This window comes from Aotus nancymaae, unplaced genomic scaffold (genome assembly GCF_030222135.1).
Source record: "Aotus nancymaae isolate 86718 unplaced genomic scaffold, 86718_ANA_hifiasm-v0.15.2.pri h1tg000014l, whole genome shotgun sequence".
In the NCBI taxonomy this organism is placed as follows: domain Eukaryota; kingdom Metazoa; phylum Chordata; class Mammalia; order Primates; family Aotidae; genus Aotus; species Aotus nancymaae.
Genome location: NW_026988425.1, coordinates 68,579,304 through 68,598,902, shown reverse-complemented (window position 1 = coordinate 68,598,902; position 19,599 = coordinate 68,579,304). Strand labels below are relative to the sequence as shown.

Genomic DNA, 19,599 nt, shown 5'->3' with positions numbered 1-19,599 from the left:
GTCTCGGCTCACTGCAACCTCTGCCTTCCTGGTTCAAGCAATTCTCATGACTCAGTCTCCCAAGTAGCTGGGATTATAGGCACCCGACACCACACCTGGTTGATTTTTGTATTTTTAGTAGAGATGGGTTTTTGCCATGTTGCCCAGGCTGGCCTCAAACTCCTGAGCTAAAGTGATCCACCCACCTTGGCCTCCCAAAGTGCTGGGATTACAGGTGTGAGCTGCCACATCCAGCTGTCAATTCTAACTAAAGTGAAGAAATGGATTCTGGTGATAATCTGGGGTCCGGTGGTTTCCTAGGGTTCAGAAGAAGGCACTTGTTGATTTCCAGTTTCTACACTTGTATCTACCTCAAAATTGTGGTAGCTACTAGCCCTGTCGCTAGATGTTGTTACTTAACATGCTAATATATTTTGATAATACTGTTTTGAAACAATTGGTTTCATTTATATCATACTGATTTCACTTTATGTCTACAAAAACATTATTTTGGGAAGAGGTCTGTGGCTTCACCCACTTACCAGAGGAATGGATGGTCACAAACCCCAGCTTGACAGAGTCACTTTCAGTGCTATCAGCATAGGAACATACAGTTTTTCACATGAGCACCAAAGCAGGAAACTGCCATATTTTAAAGCCCATTTCTCTATTTTAAAATCATGTGCATAAGATAACATATCTGGTACAATGCCTAAGACACAGAAAGCTCTCAGCAAATGCCTGACTTCCTTTCCTTTTCTGGTGAGCTTGAATGGAAGAGTTCAGACCTCCATTCCACGATAATTGGCTTAATTCACAGTAGGGGAGGCAGCTCCCCTCAGTTCACGATACAAACCTCGAAGGTCAACATGAGAATGTTGAAAATGGTTCCTCAGATCTGCGCAGAACTCCAAATCCCTCAAGAAAGTAAACAGACATCTTTTGGGTCTGTGGGAACTATCTGCACCCTAGCTGATAGATGCCTTCCCCACAGGCTCCGTATAATCCCTATTAAACAAAGAGGATGAGGAGAGAGGCAGGAGGCTGGGCTGGGAGAGCTGGCTTGTGGCTGTGTTTCAGCACTTGAGACTTTCCAAACACTTGCTTCCGAGTACCATGAACAATGAAACAGATGTACTCAAAGAAACGGCCATGTACTTAAACACATAATAATTTTTTAAAATCTCACATCTGGCCATTACTGAGGCAAACTGCCATTACTGGGGCAGTTTTAACTATACCTCTATAAACAAAACTGCAAGGAAGTTCACACAGCAGCTGGGCAGAGCCCATGGCAGCTCAGTAATGCCTCTGCTGGCAGACAGTGACTAGGCTACCTCCTCACTGGGCAGGGATTCTCTGAAAAAAGGTAGCAGCACATCAGGAACTTATAAATAAAGCCCCAACTTCCCAGCACAGAACAACTGGGAAAAAAAAAGGCGGTTATGAGTTCTGCTGCAGCAGACTTAAACGTACCTGCCCAGCAGCTCTGAATGGAACAATGGAGATCACAGCTCAGCATTTGAGCTCCTATAAGGGGACAGACTGTCTCCTCAAGCAGCTCCCTGACCCCTATATGTCCAAAGAGACACCTCATAAAGGAGAGTGCAGGCTGACATCTGGCGGGTATCCTTCTGGGACAAAGAAAACAGAAGAAGAAACTGGCAGCAACCCTTACTGTTCTGCAGCTGCTGCAGGTGATCCCCAGGCAAGCAGGGTCTGGAATGGACCTCCAGCAATCCTACAGCAGAGGGGCCTGTTAGAAGAAAAACTAAAAAGTAGAAAGAAATAACTTCATTATCAACAAAAAGGATGTCCACTCAGAGACCCCATCTGAAAGTCACCAACTACAAAGACCACAGGTAGATAAATCCACAAAGATGGGAAGAAACCAGTGAAAAAGGATGTAAACACTGAAAACAAGAAGGCCTCTTCTCCTCCAAGGGATCACAACTCCTCACCAGCAAGGGAACAAGGCTGGATGGAGAATAAGTGTGATGAATTGACAGAAACAGGCTTCAGAAAGTAGGTAATAACAAACTTCTCTGAGCTAAAAGAACATGTTCTAACCCAATGCAAAGAAACTAAGAACCTTGAAAAAAGGTTTGACAAAATGCTAACAAGAATAAACAGCTTAGAGAGGAATATAAATGGATTGATGGAGCTGAAAAACACAACACGACAACTTCGTGAAGCATACACAAGTTTCAATAGCTGAATTGACCAAGCAGAAGAAAGGATATCAGAGATTGAAGATCAACTCAATGAAATAAAACAAAAGGGAAAGAATAGAGAAGAAAGAGTAAAAAGAAATGAACAAAGCCTCCAAGAAATATAGGATTATGTGAAAAGACCTAATCTACATTTGATAAGTGTACCTGAATGTGATGGAGAGAATGAATCTAAGCTGGAAAACACTCTTCAGGATATTATCCAGGAGAACTTCCCCAACCTAGCAAGCCAGGCCAACATTCAAGTCCAGGAAATACAGAGAATGCCGCAAAGATATTCCTCAAGAAGAGCAATCCCAAGGCACATATCGTCAGATTCACCAGGGTTGAAATGAAGGAGAAAATGCTAATGGCAGCCAGAGAGAAAGGTCGGGTCACCCACAAAGGGAAGCCCATCAGACTCACAGCGGATCTCTAGGCAGAAACCCTACAAGCCAGAAGAGAGTGGGAGCCAATATTCAACATCCTTAAAGAAAGGAACTTTCAACCTAGAATTTCATATCCAGCTAAACTAAGCTTCATTAGCGAAGGAGAAATAAAATCCTTTATGGACAAGCAATTGCTGAGAGATTTTATCATCATCAGGCCTGCCTTACAAGAGCTCCTGAAAGAAGCACTAAACATAGAAAGGAACAACTAGTACTCGCCACTCCAAAAACATACCAAATGGTAAAGAGCATTGACACACTGAAGAAACTGCATCAACTAATGGGCAAAACAACCAGCTAGCATCAAAATGGCAGGATCAGATTCACACATAACAATATTAACCCTAAATGTAAATGGGCTAAATGCCTGAATCAAAAGACACAGACTGGCAAATTGGATAAAAAGTCAAAACCCATTGGTGTGTTGTATCCAGGAAATTCATCTCACATGCAAGGATACACATAGGCTCAAAATAAAAGGATGGAGGAAGATTTACCAAGCAAATGGAGAGCAAAAAAAGCAGGAGTTGCAATCCTAGTCTCTGACAAAACAGACTTTAAAAGAACAAAGATCAAAAGAGACAAAGAAGGACATTACATAATGGTAAAAGGATCAAAGCAACAAGAAGAGCTAACTATCCTAAATATGTATGCACCCAATACAGGAGCAACCAGATACATAAAGCAAGTTCTTAATGACCTACAAAGAGACTTTGACTCCCACACAATAATAGTGGGAGACTTTAACACTCCACTGTCAATATTAGACAGATCAAAGAGACAGAAAATTAACAAGGATATCCAGGACTTGAACTCAGATCTGGACCAAGCAAATCTAATAGACATTTACAGAACTCTCCACCCCAAATCCACAGAATATACATTCTTCTCAGCACCACATCACACCTACTCTAAAACTGGCCACATAATTGGAAGTAAACCACTCCTCAGCAAATGCAAAAGAATGGAAATCATAACAAACAGTATCTCAGACCACAGTGCAATCAAATTAGAACTCAGGATTAAGAAACTAACTTAGAACCACACAACTTCATGGAAACTAAACAACGGGCTCTTGAATGTTGACTGGATAAACAATGAAATGAAGGCATAAAGATGTTCTTTGAAACCAACAAGACAGAAGACACAACATACCAAAATCTCTGGGACACATTTAAATCAGTATCTAGAGGAAATTTTATAGCAGTAAATGCCCAATGGGAAGCAAGAAGAGATCTAAAATCAACACCCTATCATCAAAATTGAAAGAGCTAGAGGAGCAAGATCAAAAAAACTCAAAAGCTAGCAGAAGACAAGAAATAACTAAGATCAGAACAGAACTGAAGGAGATAGAGACACAAAAAACCCTTAAAAAAATTAATAAATCCAGGAGCTGTTTTTTTGAAAAGATCAACAAAATAGACAGATCACTAGCCAGATTAATAAAGAAAAGAGAGAAGAATCGAATAGATGCAATAAAAAATGATAAAGAGGATATTATCACCGATTCCACAGAAATACAAACTACCATCAGAGATTACTACAGACTGCTCTATGCACATAAACCAGTAAACTGGAAGAAATGGATAAATTCCTCAACACTTGCATCCTCCCAAGCCTAAACCAGGAAGAAGTCGAAACCCTGAATAGACCAATAACAAGGTCTGAAATTGAGGCAGCAATTAATAGCCTACCAACCAAAAAAGGCTCAGGTCCAGATGGGTTCACAGCTGAATTCTACCAGACATACAAAGAGGAGCTGGTACCACTCCTTCTGAAACTATTCCAAACAATCAAAAAAGAGGGACTCCTTCCCAAATCATTTTATGAGACCAACATCATCCTGATATCAAAACCCGGCAGAGACTCAACAAGAAAAGAAAACTTCAGGCCATTATCCATGATGAACATAGATGCAAAAATCTTCAATAAAATACTGGCAAACAGATTGCAATAGCACATCAAAAAGCTTATCCATCATGATCAAGTAGGCTTCATCCCAGGGATGCAAGACTGGTTCAACATATTCAAGTCTATAAACATAATTCACCACATAAACAGAACCAAAGACAAAAACCAAATGATTATCTCAATAGATGCAGAGAAGGCCTTTGACAAAATTCAACAGCTCTTTATGCTAAACACTCTCAATAAACTAGGTATCAATAGAATGTAACTCAAAATAATAAAAGCAATTTATAAGAAAACCCACAGCTAATATCATACTGAATGGGCAAAAACTGGAAACATTCCCTTTGAAATCTGGCAGTAGACAAGGATGTCCTCTCTCACCACTCCTATTCAATATAGTATTAGAAGTTCTAGCCAGAACAATCAGGCAAGAAAAAGAAATAAAGGGTATTCATTTAGAAAAGGAGGAAGTCAAATTGTCTCTATTTGCAGATGACATGATTGTATATTTAGAAGACCCCACCATCTCAGCCCCAAATCTCCTGAAATTGATAAGCAACTTCACTGAAGTCTCAGGATACAAAATCAATGTGCAGAAATCACAAGCATTTCTAAACACCAATAACAGACTTAAAAAGAGCCAAATCAAGAATGAACTGCCATTCACAATTGCTACAAAGAGAATAAAATACCTAGGAATACAACTAACAAAGGATGTAAAGAACCTCTTCAAGGAGAACTACAAACCACTGCTCAAGGAAATATGAGAGGACACAAACAGATGGAAAAACATTCCATGCTCATGGTTAGGAAGAATCAATATCGTGAAAATGGCCATACTGCCCAAAATAATTTATAGATTCAACTCTATCCCCATCAAGCTACCTATGACCCTCTTCACAGAACTGGAAAAAAACCACCTTAAACTTCCTATGGAACCAAAAAGAGCCTGCATAGCCAAGTCAATTCTAAGCAAAAAGAACAAAGCTGGAGGTATCACGCTACCTGACTTCAAACTATACTACAAAGCTACAGTAATCAAAATAGCATGGTACTGGTACCAAAATGGGCACCAAAACAGAGATATAGACCAATGGAACAGAATGGAGGCCTTGGAGGCAACGCCACACATCTATAACCATCTGATCTTTGACAAACCTGACAAAAACAAGCAGTGGGGAAAGGATTCCCTGTTTCATAAATGGTGTTGGGAAAACTGGCTAGGCATGTGCAGAAAGCAGAAACTGGATGCCTTCCTGACACCATACACTAAAATTAACTCCAGATGGATTAAAGACTTAAACATAAGACCTAACACCACAAAAACCCTAGAAGAAAACCTGGGCAAAACCATTCAGGTCATAGGCATAGGCAAGGACTTCATGACTAAAACACCAAAAGCATTGGCAACAAAAGCCAAAATAGACAAATGGGATCTAATTAAACTCCAGAGCTTCTGTACAGCAAAAGAAACAGTCATTAGAGTGAATCAGCAACCAACAGAATGGGAAAAAATTTTTGCCGTCTACCCATCTGACAAAGGGCTAATATCCAGAATCTACAAAGAACTAAAACAGATTTACAAGAAAAAAACAAACAAACCCATTCAAAAGTGGGCAAAGGATATCAACAGACACTTTTCAAAAGAAGACATATATGAGGCCAACAAACATGAAAAAATGCTCATCATCACTGGTCATTAGAGAAATGCAAATCAAAACCACATTGAGATATCATCTCATGCCAGTTAGAATGGCAATAATTAAAAAATCTGGAGACAACAGATGCTGGAGAGGATGTGGAGAAATACGAACACTTTTACATTTTTGGTGGGAGTATAAATTAGTTCAACCATTATGGAAGACAGTGTGGTGCTTCCTCAAGGACCTAGAAATAGAAATTCCATTTGACACAGCAATCCCGTTACTGGGTATATATCCAAAGGATTATAAATCGTTCTATTATAAAGACACATGCACACGTATGTTCATTGCGGCACTGTTTACAATGGCAAAGACCTGGAACCAACCCAAATGCCCATCGATGATAGACTGGACAGGAAAAATGTGGCACATATACACCATGGAATACTATGCAGCCATAAAAAAGATGAGTTTGTGTCCTTTGTAGACATATGGATGAATCTGGAAACCATCATTCTCAGTAAACTGACACAAGAACAGAAAATCAACCACTGCATGTTCTCACTCATAGGTGGGTGTTGAACAATGAGAAGACATGAACACAGGGAGGGGAACGTCATACACTGGGGTCTCTTTTGGCGGACTAGAGGAGGGACAGTGCGGGGTAGGGAGTTGGGGAGGGATAACATGGGGAGAAATGCCAGATACAGGTCACGGGAATGGAGGCAGCGAACTACATTTCTATATATGTACCTATGCAACAATCCTGCATGTTCTGCACATGTACCCCAGAACCTAAATTTCAATAAAATATATTAGAAAAGAAAAGAAAATGCTGTTCCAAAAAAAAAAAAAAAAAAAAACTCTCATCCATTTTTAAGTCCTTAAGTACTATATCATCTTGACTGATGCATCTTATTATTGCATGGGGAAAAGTGAACCAACACTGAAGGAAATCTGAAGTCAAGGGGTCTTTTGTTGAGATGAAATATAAGATTGATCCTAAAATTAACAAAGTAAGTTAACAAATTAAAAATCATACTGGTATATGTCAATGTACCAAATCAATTCCCTCTTTCATGTCTTACTTTGACTCTTGAGCATAAAATCATCAGGGCTGTGACACTCAGTGAAATGTGGCAAAGCTGAGAGGGCAGGCTGCTGGGCCACCTGGCACCTGTCTGTCGTGGCTGGGCTGCTGAGAGGAGCCCCAGTTATCATGTGAGGTCCGCCTTCACACCCTGGAGTCGTGGGCACAAGACACTTTGGCATCCTTACAATTTCTATTCTGAAACTCTAACGTTACCTATCCATCTCCACAACTTCAAGTGACAGGTGAACCATTGAGAAAACATGCTTAGGAAAAGGTGAGTACAATCTTTTGAATATTTCTCTTTTTAATTCTTCCTCCCTGACCCCAACTTCACGCCCAAATATGAAAATACAAGACTGTACGTAATGAACATTTGTGCCAGGCACTGTGCAAAGTAACCACTTTTTGTATGCTGTCCTTAATACAGCAATTGTATTTTTTCAAAATTTTACTTTGAGCTCTGGGATACATTTGCAGAATGTGCAGGTTTGTTACATAGGTATACATATGCCTTGGTGATTTGCTGCACCTATCAACCCATCATCTAGGTTTTAAGCCCTGTATGCATTAGGTATTTGTCCTAATGCTCTCCCTTCCCTTGTCCACCAAAACCAACAGGCTCCAGTGTGTATTTCCCTCCGTGTCCATGTGTTCTCACTGTTCAACTCCCACTCATGAGTGAGAACATGCAGTGTTTGGTTTTCTGTTCTTGTGTTAATTTGCTTAAAATGATGGCTTCCAGCTTCATCCATGTCCTTGCAAAGGACATGAACTCATTCATTTTTATGGCTGTATAGTATTCCATGGTATAGATGTGCCACATTTTCTTTACTCTATCATTGACGGGCATTTGGCTTGGTTCCAAGTCTTTGTTATTGTAAGTAGTGCTGCAATAAACATATGTGTGCATGTGTCTTTATAGAATGATTTATAATCCTTTGGGTGTATATCCAGTAATAGGATTGCACAGCAATTGTATTAGGTCATACTATTATTATGCCTGCTTTACAGATGAGGACAGAGAGGACCAGAGAGCCTATGTAACTGTCCTAAAGATGGCAACGCTAGAGAGGGCAGAGGTGGCGTGGAAGCAGGGCCTTCCCTCTAAGCCCATGCTGTTAATGACTGTGCCAACTGTCTGTCTCCAGGATCTCTGACATCTTGGTGCTGCAATAGAGCTTGGCTCTGGTGCTGCCCATATAACCCACAGAACTGGCTGGTAGTTGATGCTGGCAGGTTAGGGTTGTCAGACTCTTGTTATTTCTACCCGGAAATGGTAGCACCATAACTTTGAAAATGGGTCTTTATAGACTACATGCCCTTTGAATATTGAATTACCCATCAAACAAATGGAGGATTCTGATTTATTGGGTACAGAGTCATCAAGATTTTAAGTATTGTTTTAATACCTTGGTTCTCTCCTTATCTTAGCGTCTATCCTTTTTTTTTCTTTCCTCTGACTTCTCTAATCTCAAACTTTAGGCAGAGTTTATGCTTTTTAGTTCTGTCTCCCTCTTTTTTTCATGTAGCTTCTGAGCTCACATTCTGGCTGCTCTGACAATCTGGGTATCTCATGCAGGATGACCTGACACCAATAATAGCTACCATTTTTGAGGACCAAAAATGCACTGGGTGTTCTAACAAGATTATTTTGCTTAATTCTTACCACAATGCTGACTAGGAGAGTGGGCTGGGTCAGACTGAAAAGCTTTGACAGAGCTCACAGAAGCAGCGGGTCTGAGACTTGGAATACCTCTCACTTTATACCTCTTTCCCTTGGCCACAGGGCGTTCCTTCTTGTGAACAAGAAGGAAGCTGTCTTTCTTCTTCTTTTTTGTTGAATATCTGTCTGGTTGAGGAATCAGGAATTCTTCCCTGCTTCCTTTTTCAATTAGACAGCTATTGCCTCTCCTGCCAGCCAAAGAAAGCAGAGACGTTTTGGTCATGTGGACAACCTTGGGAATACGTGTATTTTTAAGCCTGGACATCTCCTTATGGCTGGAGAGGTAGGGAGGGGTAAATTTGGAGCTTATGGGAGGCCCTAGCTTGGCCCTATAACATCTTCAGTGAAGGGCTGGCCAGATAGAGGCCATGGGGCTATTCTGGGGGCTAGATGAGGCCTGGGGTGCTGTGGGCTTTTAGAGCTGTGGCCTTTTGTGCTAAAATGAGAACTTTCCCATTTAGCTAATTGAACGTCTTTGCTACACACTGTAATGGACACAGCAGGGAAGAACACCTCATCTGATGCACACACGAATTTAAAAGGGAAAATGATGACAGAGGGTTTAATGGAGCAGACAGTGCCGCAGTCCGGCAGCAACTCCAAAGCCTGGGCCTAAGGAAAGCTCTCAGGCACAGTGGAAAGTGCCTGTGATTCAGCTCTCTGCTCCCATTTCCTGAGGCACTGGGGCTTCCATTAAATGCTGATGTGTCCTGATTACTACAGAGTGTGGAGAGAGAAAGGATGGGCAGGAAGTCTGAAAGAGAACCTTTACACCTGACCTATCTGTTCTTGAAGATACTACTTATTCATTTCTGAACCAGTAGCCAATTCCCACCATGGGTCAGAAGGCCTAGGCTTGAGAATGGGTGTCGGGTCAAGAAGAGCCAAATTTTCTCAAACTCCTGGCTTCAGGCAATCCTCCCACCTCGGCCTCCCAAAGCACTGGGTTTATAGGTATGAAGCATTGCACCTGGCCAAGCCAACTCTAAAAACCTATTTTCAGCTGTGACAGGCACCTGACTTTTGAGGCAAGGGCATTTCCTTCTGGGTTTGCTGCTCTTCCTCCTCCCTCGCTCTAGTGGGCTGCTCTTTGCCATGGGGAGACACAGACAGCTCAGAAATTCCTGAATAGGGTGGCGGCAGGGAAGGTGCTGGTGTGACCGCAGCCAAGTACTCTGCCTCCTAAGGTCTTGTCAGCACTGGGTGAGGTCCATTCATGTTGGGAACCTTCAGATGTTAGCAACCATCTGTCTCTGGAGAAAATTTCAACTCTGGGAGCAGCGATATGAAGAGAAAGCACCATCATTATTCCACACTGGTACAAAAGCTAGGTCTCAGCAGGCCGGGTGGACTCCACTGTCCTCCAAAAACTCCTGGCCACAGCCCATGTCTTAACTCACTAGTCTTTAGAGAAATGCAATCCCCTATTCCAGTGTCTAAATTCACAAGAATCCTTCCAGATTTCCTTCCAGAATCCTCTCTGACCCACTCAAGGTCTACTTTGCATCAGAGGCTTGTCAGAAACCAGAATTCCAGTCTTATAGCATCAGGCTCAGGCTTTGGGCACAGACTGCTCTGCCCTAATTACCAAAAGGTGACACCCAGAAACAAAGAACACCTCTGTCCACGAGCCTGTGTGTGTGTTATTTATCACTTGAAATACGCTTCCAATGTGGATGCCAATTACCCATTCCTCCTCTCCAAAGCAAAGCCCGCTACCAATATGAGAAGGCTGAGGTCCTGGCTCTGAGTCACTTTATTATGCTCCTGTGTCCCTTCCTTTCAGGGTGCAAACTCAGTGCACAGGGAGTAGTGCGCACTCAAAGGCCTCCTCAGTGAAAGAGGACAGAGCAGCAGGGGCAGACCTGCTCTTGTTTCTGTTCCGTGGCATCATTTATACAATGCAGATTTCAGAGCCTTTAGTTTTTTTCAGAGGCTGCAGGGAAAGTGGATAGACTTTTAGCCCCTTGTCTATTTTAGGGTAAGTTGAAAAGACGTATCACTGAAAAGAAGAGATATCACTGAAAAGAAGAGCAAAAGTTACTTTTCAAGTGTGATTCTAAAGTGTGATTTTTAAATGTGATTCTAAACCAGGTGGACAGGAAAGTGTTTTTGCGTGGATGAAACCAACAGTATGGAAACTCAGACACTGAACAGTTCAGGCTCACTGTTCTCCTTCTTCCCATTCACATCCCCCAACTCCCACCCGATACATACCATCAAGTTCTAGGCGCCCAGCAGAAAAACAGACTTCTGAGATCACCCACTGGGAGAGACAGGAAGTTGAAGAATCTCAAACCTTTAATCTCAAACATTAGAAACACCCAGAGACTTTAAAAACCATCGACGTACCTCAACATAATCAAGGCCATCCATGACAAGTTCCCAGCTAACATATTCAATGGTAAAAAGCAAAAAGCGTTCTCTCTAAGACCAGAAGACTCTTGTCATTTCTATTCAGGATAGTACTGGAAGTCCTAGCCAGAGCAATTAGGCAAGAAAAGAAATAAAGAGAATCAACATCAGAAAGAAAGAAGTAAAACAAGGGCACGTCTCTGCAGATGACGTGATCTTATATACAGAAAATTCTAAAGATGCCACCAAAAAACTGTTAGAATACATGAGTTCAGCAATGTGACAGCATACAAAATCAACAGACAAAAATTAGTTGTGGTTCTACACACTAATAATGAACTATTTGAAAAAGAAATTATTAAAATAATCCCACTTCCAATAGCATCAAAAAGAATAAAATAGGAATAAATTTAAAAAGGTGGAAAAAGATCTGTATGCTGAAAACTATGAAACTCTGATGAAATAAATTGAAGATGGCAAATAAATGGCCAGATATATTGTGTTCATGGATTGAAAGAATTATATTGCTAAAATGTGAATGCTACTCTAACAGATCTATAGAGTCAACAAAATCCCTATGAAAGTTCCAATGTCATTTTTCACAGAAATAAAAGAAACAATCCTAAAATCTGTATGGAACCACAAAAGACCCTGAAGAGCTAAAGCAATCTTGAGCAAGAAGAACAAAGCTGGAGACTTCCTGATTTCAAATTATATTTAAAAACTACAGTCATCAAAATAGTGTAGTATTGGCATAAACACAGATACATAGACCAATGGAAAAGAATAGAGAGCCCAGAAATAAACCCATGCATATACTGATCTTTGATGAGGCAGCAAGAATACCCCCTAAGGAAAGGATAGTCTCTTCACTAAATGGTGTTGGGAAAGCTATCTATCCATATGCAGACGAATGAAATCGGAACCTTCTCTTGCACCATAGATAAAAATCAACTTAAAATGGATTAAAGACTTAAATGTAACTTTAGAACTATAAAACTGTAAAAACAGTAAATCTTTAAAACTGTATATATGTGTGTGTATATATATATACATACATATACATACACACATATACACACATATTGAAATATTGTTCAGCCTTAAAAAAGAAGGAAATCCTTTCCTTTGCAACAACATGAATAGACCTGGAAGGCATTATGTTAAGTGAAATAAGCCAGACATAGAAAGACAAATATCGCACAATCTCACTGATACGTGAAATCTGAACAGTTGAACTCATAGAAATAAGAGAGTAATTCAGAGTGGTTACCAGGAGCTGGGGAATGGGGGTAGATGTTGGTCAAAGATTACAAACTTTTGGTTATAAGATAATAAGCTCTGGAGATCTAATATTCAGCATGGTAACTATAGTTAATAATATTGTACTGTATTATATACTTGAAACTTGCTGAGAGTAAGCGTTCTCATTCCCACACACACAAAAGATGTTAATTAGCTTGATTGTGGCAGTCATTTCCCAATGTACACATATATCAAAACTTCAAGTTGTACATATTAAATATATACAATTTTTATTTGTCAATCATACCTCAATAAAGCTGAAAAAAATAAGAATAAAAACTCTCAATGCTGAGTCCCTTGTCCAGAGAATCTGATTTGACTGATGTAAAATCAAAATAAAATACTCATGCTTGGGTAAAATCTAAGCATGAGTATTTTCAGGGTATCAGGGAAGTAGTAAACTCACTAAAAAGTGTTTATGAGAAAGTGTAAGTTTACAATTGAAAAATTCACTGAAAAACTCCACCCAGCTCAAGATATGGAATGTTATTAGCACTCCAGAAGTCTTAGTACAGGATTTTAAAAATTAAACTTGAAAACAAAAATTAAAACTCTTCAAATTGCAAGAGTATAAAAATGACCTCAGCAAAGTTATTTTTAAGGCTTTCCATTGTTAATTTTAATTTGTAGACAGAATTGATTGAAATATTTTTTTTTTTTGGCCACACTTCTGGTCATGAAAAGCTTTTAGTAAAGCATGGGAATATGGTTTTAATATTTACATTACTGATTTCCTAAAAAGGTCGTTATTTCTCAAGGTGTTGTCAACATAAAAGATGATGTCAGCCTCTGACATTTAATTTTGTTGTGTCAGCATTGTTTTTGTAACTTTTCATGCATTGTTTATGATTCCCAACTGTTCCTCATTCCAGTTATATATGAATTAATTAGCCCTTGTAGCTATAAACAAGAAATATCTTAAGTGTAAAGGAAGATGGAAATCATGCTTATTCTTTGTGGGTTGGCCACTGATTGACAGTGGCAAGGCAGGAGAGAAAATCTGGAACCATCCAGAGTTCAAGGGCAGGGATGTGTGAAAGGCAGAGTCGGAGGAACTGAATCCCTAGTGAGAAAATAACTAAAAATAAAAGCAGTCATGCCTGGGCTTGGTGGACACATGCAGACTGCAGAGGCCAGTGTGAGTTACGAGTTTAAGAAGGCCAGCCGGTGAAATTCTCAGCTATATGATGGAAAGGGAGGACCAGAAAGGAGGCAGCCATAAACCAGGGAGGCAAGGAGCTCCAGAGAGCAAGCTCGGCCAGACCCAAGGAGCAATGCTCTCATCAGAGGCTGAAAAGAGAAGAAGGCAGGCCCGAAGCCTGGCTAAGAAGGCATCTGAAAGAAAAAAGACGGAGAGAGAGAGAAAAGAAGTACTTCAGCTGCTGTATAAATTTGCCAGGTTGAGCCCTGCATGAGTAGCTGGCAGAGATGCTAAGTGGGGCAGCAATTCTGGCTACCTACCTGGAGCAGCCCTTATTTGAATGGATAGACTAGCAGTGGGTCTGGAGCCATGATGAGTAAAGCTGGACTCTGCATAAGCTCTGCATTTCCTGTTCACCTCCTTAAACATTGTTCCTATAAACAATTCCTGAGTGGCTTTCCCACTTGAACCAGTGAGCTGAGTGCGGCATGAGTTAGACACTGCTCTACCGAGGAAGGTTCCAAGGGTGGCTGAGGTCCTGAGATTTCAAATTAAAAAGAAAAATCTCCTTGAATTCCTTGGATGGTGGCAGAAGTCAAGCCTCATGATGGATATGGGGACCTGCCTGTATGAGGGCATCTCTGGCCCAGAAATGACCAAAGAGTTTAAAAATGAAAAACCCATCACTTGAGCTTGGCACCCTAAACTCAGCCTACTTGTGTTCAGCAAAGAGAAGTTCTCCTCAGGTCGAGTAACCAATTCCTTATATCTTGCTTTTGCTGTTGTTAATATAATTTTGATTTTCACGTAACTTTTCAGGTTCATCAAAAGAAAGCATGTGACATGATTTTGTAACTCAGCATGTTAAAACTCAGTTAAAAAACAAATTATAATATACCTAAATACTAAAATCTATGTCGGATTTTAGCAATGAGTCAACTTCACCAAGGTTGTTCCCTCACAGAACTGTGTTTTATAATGAAATATTACCCTGTTCTAAAACAAAAGCAGAGAAATAAAAAATGAACAAAGAATGAGTTTTTGAAATCTAATTTTTTAGATTAGAGCAGAGGGTGAGTTTCTGAAGTCACATGTGGTATTAATTTATACAATATTCCTATTTTGCAAATTTTAGCCTGTTTAGGCACATGTACATGTGTACGTGTGCGCACATATACACACAGGCACACACACACACACACACACACACACACAACCAGAACACTTCTCTCCCCTTTCCTGATATATCGAATTTGATTTCTGGATTCAATTGACCTTTCCATGCATTTCACTGTTTGTAGATGAAGCAACTTGAAGCTTTTGGCTTCTGAGGGGGAGTGTTGCTCAGAAACATGCAACCTGTACAAGTGTTCTGAGGCAGCAGGAGCAGTTAGAGCTTAGGAGAAACTTAGGAGGGGATCTGGGAGCATGGACAGGTGGAGTCGCCTCTAAAGTTCTGCAGGTCGACAGACCATACCCCAAGAGTTTTCCTGCTTCCATTCCAGTTCTGAGTTGCCAGAAGAGGTGGGGCTGAAGTGGAGCTGAGCTTTGGACTGAGCCCACAGGAGTTGAGTAAAGGCACTTCTGTGTGTCTGATATGTATGGCAGTCCCAAGAACAACTATAAGTCATGTTGTCTTATATGCTGCTGGCAATCTATGTATCCTCCCACTTCCACTTAGGGTAGGAGAGGCAGAGGGGAGAGGAATCCCCAGGGTTGATAGCACAGAGGAAACAAATGAAAGAGATTACTTTGAAAACAGTAAAATGCAATAGTACATGAGGCTGTGAGTATAGTAAGAAACGATGTGTTGGTCATCGTCCATGGTTCCTGACACAGAGCTCCTAATTCCTGGGAATTTCCTGGGTCATATCAGCATCTTTTATTCTAATGAGACAACTGTTGGTAGGCTCCTGGGTAGGGCTGGTCACCAGAAAGACCAAGCCATGATCATAAGCTTGGAACTTTCAGCCCCACCCCCACCCTCCAGAAAGGGGAGAGGGGCTGGGGATTGAGTTAATAATCAGTCATACCTAACCAATCATGCCTATAGAGACCTCTATAAAAATTCCTGAACTATGGGGTTTCAAGAGCTTTTGGGCCATTGAACACGTGGAGATACTGGGAGGGTGGTGAGGCAGAGAAGTCATGGAAGACCCTCACCTCTTCCCACATACCTTGCCCTGTGTTTCTCTTCACCTGGCTGTACATCTATATCCTTTGCCATATCCTTTATAATAAACTGGTGAATGAAAGTTGTTTCCCTGAGTTCTGTGAGCCATTCTAGCAAATGATCAAACCTGAGGGTGGGGGGTGTGGGAACCCCCCTATTTATAGCTGGTTAGTCAGACGTTTCAGAGGCCTGGACTTACAATTGGCCTCTGAAGTGAGGGGCAGTCTTGTGGGACTAAGCCCTTAATCTGTGCCATTTGATTCTAACCCCAAGTAACATAGTGTCAGAATTGAGTTAAATTGTAGGACACCCAGCTATTGGAGGAGAATTGGTTGGTGGGAGAAAACACCCCACACATTTTGGTGACCAGAAGTGTTGTGAGAGCTTAGTAGAGGAAAATAGTTTCCCTCCCATTACATTCACATAACCAGAAGGCCATTTGACACAGTCTTACTTTATACAGATCTCTATACAGAGATTTGTATCTCCTGGACACTATGAAAGGAAGAAACATGATGATGAGTAGTTTTTCTCAAAGTGGCACTTACAAGAGAGGAAGAAGATGGGAATGGAGTCTGAAGCAAAATGAAGTGACTGCCCAGCTGGTGCAAGGCCAACCTCTTACCATAGTGCGGGATGATGGCCCAGGCCATGGCAGAGGCGTAGATGCCACCGATCATCCAGAACATGCAGAGCCAGCTCAGGTGTTCGCCCCGCTTCTCCCGGGCCAGCACTTCAGCAAAGTATGAGAACACAGTGGGTATGGCTCCTCCAATCCTGCCAAGAGGTACAGAGAATACAGGAAATCAGGGTGAGGACAGCTAATGTGAGATGCAAAGGGCAGAGTCAAAGCAAACTCCAACAACACATGCTTTCTCCCTATCCCAGAATATCAACAGACATATATTCTCTATCATTTTACAATGTAAAAATTATAGTCTCTGTTTAATATAGGTTTATTATCCCTCCAAAAACTTGAACCTGCAATTAAGCTATGTTGCCAAAAGGTGGCAGTGGTGCCTGTCTCAGGTGGTTTGTTGAGCTAAACTTGAGAGTCCCTTAGGCTTTCAGCTCAGGGTTGAATGTTTTATGTAATATTTATCAAAACTTACGATGATTTCCTATAGTCTAGTGAATATTTTAATTAGCACATTTTTAAAAAGGGATGCTATGCTATGTCCCACTCATGATGTGGGGACTTTGGAAACAGCTTCAAATACCTCTAGGGTGCTGTCTGCAATCTGTATTTACCCACTGCTACCCCACAGCAGCACTAAATTAGGTTAATGTATTGACAAACACAGGAGCAATGGGGTCATTTCCAAGGTTAGCTCTGGTCCCAATCCAGCAGATATTATTGCTAAATAAGTAAACATGAAAGGGACAGTTGTAGAATAAAATAAGGAGCTGGTGGTTTAGAAATCAATAGAATGGAGTATAATGCTTCCTTTCAGTGGGGTCTAGTTATAAGAGCTGCTGGCTGAGCTCTGGGGAGATGACAGAAACAGTGACCTCTGCTCGGTAAGGGGGCTCAAATGAGGGTCTATGGAATCACAATAGTGCTCATTTCAAGGAGATGGGCCATAGATTTCATCAGAATTTCAAATAGGTCTTGGCCCTAAAACTTCAGGAATCACTGCCTCAAACAGTAAGGTAGTAAAGAAAAATATTACTATCACTCTAAGCAATATGTAAATTTTAAAAGTACTTTTAAAAAGACACACAGCATAAGTATATTGTTGAGATAACACATAATCTAATAGAGTTAAGACGTATACACTGATTCATTTATGTTCAGATTTGTGTAAATTGCTATTGACATTTCATGTAAATTTGATGTTAAGGAGTAAAGCATGTTTATTTATCTAGCAATAACTGATTTTCTTAGAGCCTTTGATATGATAAAGAAGTTTCCCTAAATTGCATTTGAAACAAATGCAATTTAGGGAAAGGTCATTTTGGCAGCAAACTAGATGTACCAAATAAACCACAGGATTTAGAATGTCATCCCGCGTCAACTGGTAAGTGAAAATACGGCACCATTTCATGCATTTGCCTCCGTTTAAAGTGATGCCATAGTTCCATCAGTGGACACAGGAAGACCACTTAGGCCAGTGCTTTTTAATCTACAAGTTGTAAAATTTAGTTTAGTAGCTATAAACAGTAAACAGCATTTTAAAAAATGAGATAGTGATAAAAATATTTAAGTGCAACCTAAGCAATAAGGATAAGCATAAGTATCATTTCATGACATTTGTGTTATATTTGTGATGCATAATATACATATAGAAAATGTATAATGGGTCATAGTGTATTTCTTAGTTTAAAATTCCCAAACTTTAGGCATCTATATCTGTTTCTCTGGGCTATGACAGAGGTGGTTCTACCTAAAACCCCTAGAGGTGTGACTCAACCTGCTCAGATTTAGCACCATCACACACAGAGGCAGCCAGCCAAGTCCAAGTCCATAACCAAACCCTCAAACAAGACACAAATGCATGTGGTGGGTGCTCAGAGCTGGCTCTACACTGCACCATATCAGACTCATACACATCTCTTGCCTGGGCTTCTTGAGGAGCTCATACAATGGATAGCTAGTTGAATTTTATTTTATTTTTATTTTTTGATAGATTGCAGAAATGTATTAAAATTGGAAGACATCATTTAATTAATCTTTTGTGCCATAAGACTCCATCAGGCTGTCTACAAGACCAATGGGAGGCTAGAGATTGAGCCCAGGAGTTTGAGGCTATAGTGAGCCTTAAAGGGCCACTGCACTCCAGCCTGGGTGACAAGAGTGAGACCCTTTCAAGGGGTAAGCTGCATGCTTGCTTGCTATCTGTGATCATTAAAAGCCCTGAAAGCAAAGATAATATATTAATCATGACAAAAAAAAATGTGTGATGCTTGTTAGTACAGTAAGCTACTTGAATTTTAAAACTCAACAATATTTTGAACAGATTTTAAGTGGTTTCATTATAACACACAATTCTAGTGTGAAATAAAATGTCTGTGTCACAAATCATTTAATGCTCCTCCTTTTTTTTCATTTAATGTGAAGAATCCATTTCTCTGCACCCTAAAATCTCAGTTCCCTACTCTGTGGCTTCACTTCTCAATGCATAAAAATAGTCCTAGTTTTTACTGACTTCTCCATCCTGATTAATGTTTCATCAGGACTCTGGACATTCTGTTAATAGCTATAACTCACACTTCGTGAAGGCACAATGGTATGTCAGGATATGCCAGCCCCCTCTGGACCAAGATAAATGTACTCCAGTATGGCTATAATTTCTCTTTCTTTTCTTTTTCCTTCCTTCCTTCCTTCCTCCCTCCTTCCCTTTCTTCCTTCCCTCTTTCCTTCCTTCCTTTCTTTCTCTCTCTCTTTCTTTCTTTGCAGTGTGGCTATAATTTCAAGTGGAAGACTGTAGATTTGCCTGTTTTAAAGAAATCATTGTTACATAAGAAAATAGGGGCTTCTAGGCGATCCAGCTGGTTAGTATTCAATGCCTCTTTTTCACGTGGTTATTTTGGCTGAGTGTCTCTCAATATTTGTTTGTAAAGCAGGCTGCAAGGAACTCTAATACTAAGGGATAAATGAGTCTGAAGAATTAGAG

General features: G+C 40.5%; 1 protein-coding gene across 2 annotated transcripts in view; it reads right to left on the bottom strand.

Moving 5' to 3' along the window:
* Window positions 1-19,599, bottom strand: part of SV2C (synaptic vesicle glycoprotein 2C) — a 280,950-nt gene that overhangs the window by 131,860 nt on the left and 129,491 nt on the right. For both annotated transcript variants that reach the window (XM_012462138.2, XM_012462136.3), the window contains exon 4: window positions 16,608-16,759. In XM_012462138.2, coding sequence (XP_012317561.1) covers window positions 16,608-16,759 — 152 coding nt within the window. The remainder of the gene's footprint in view (window positions 1-16,607; window positions 16,760-19,599) is intronic.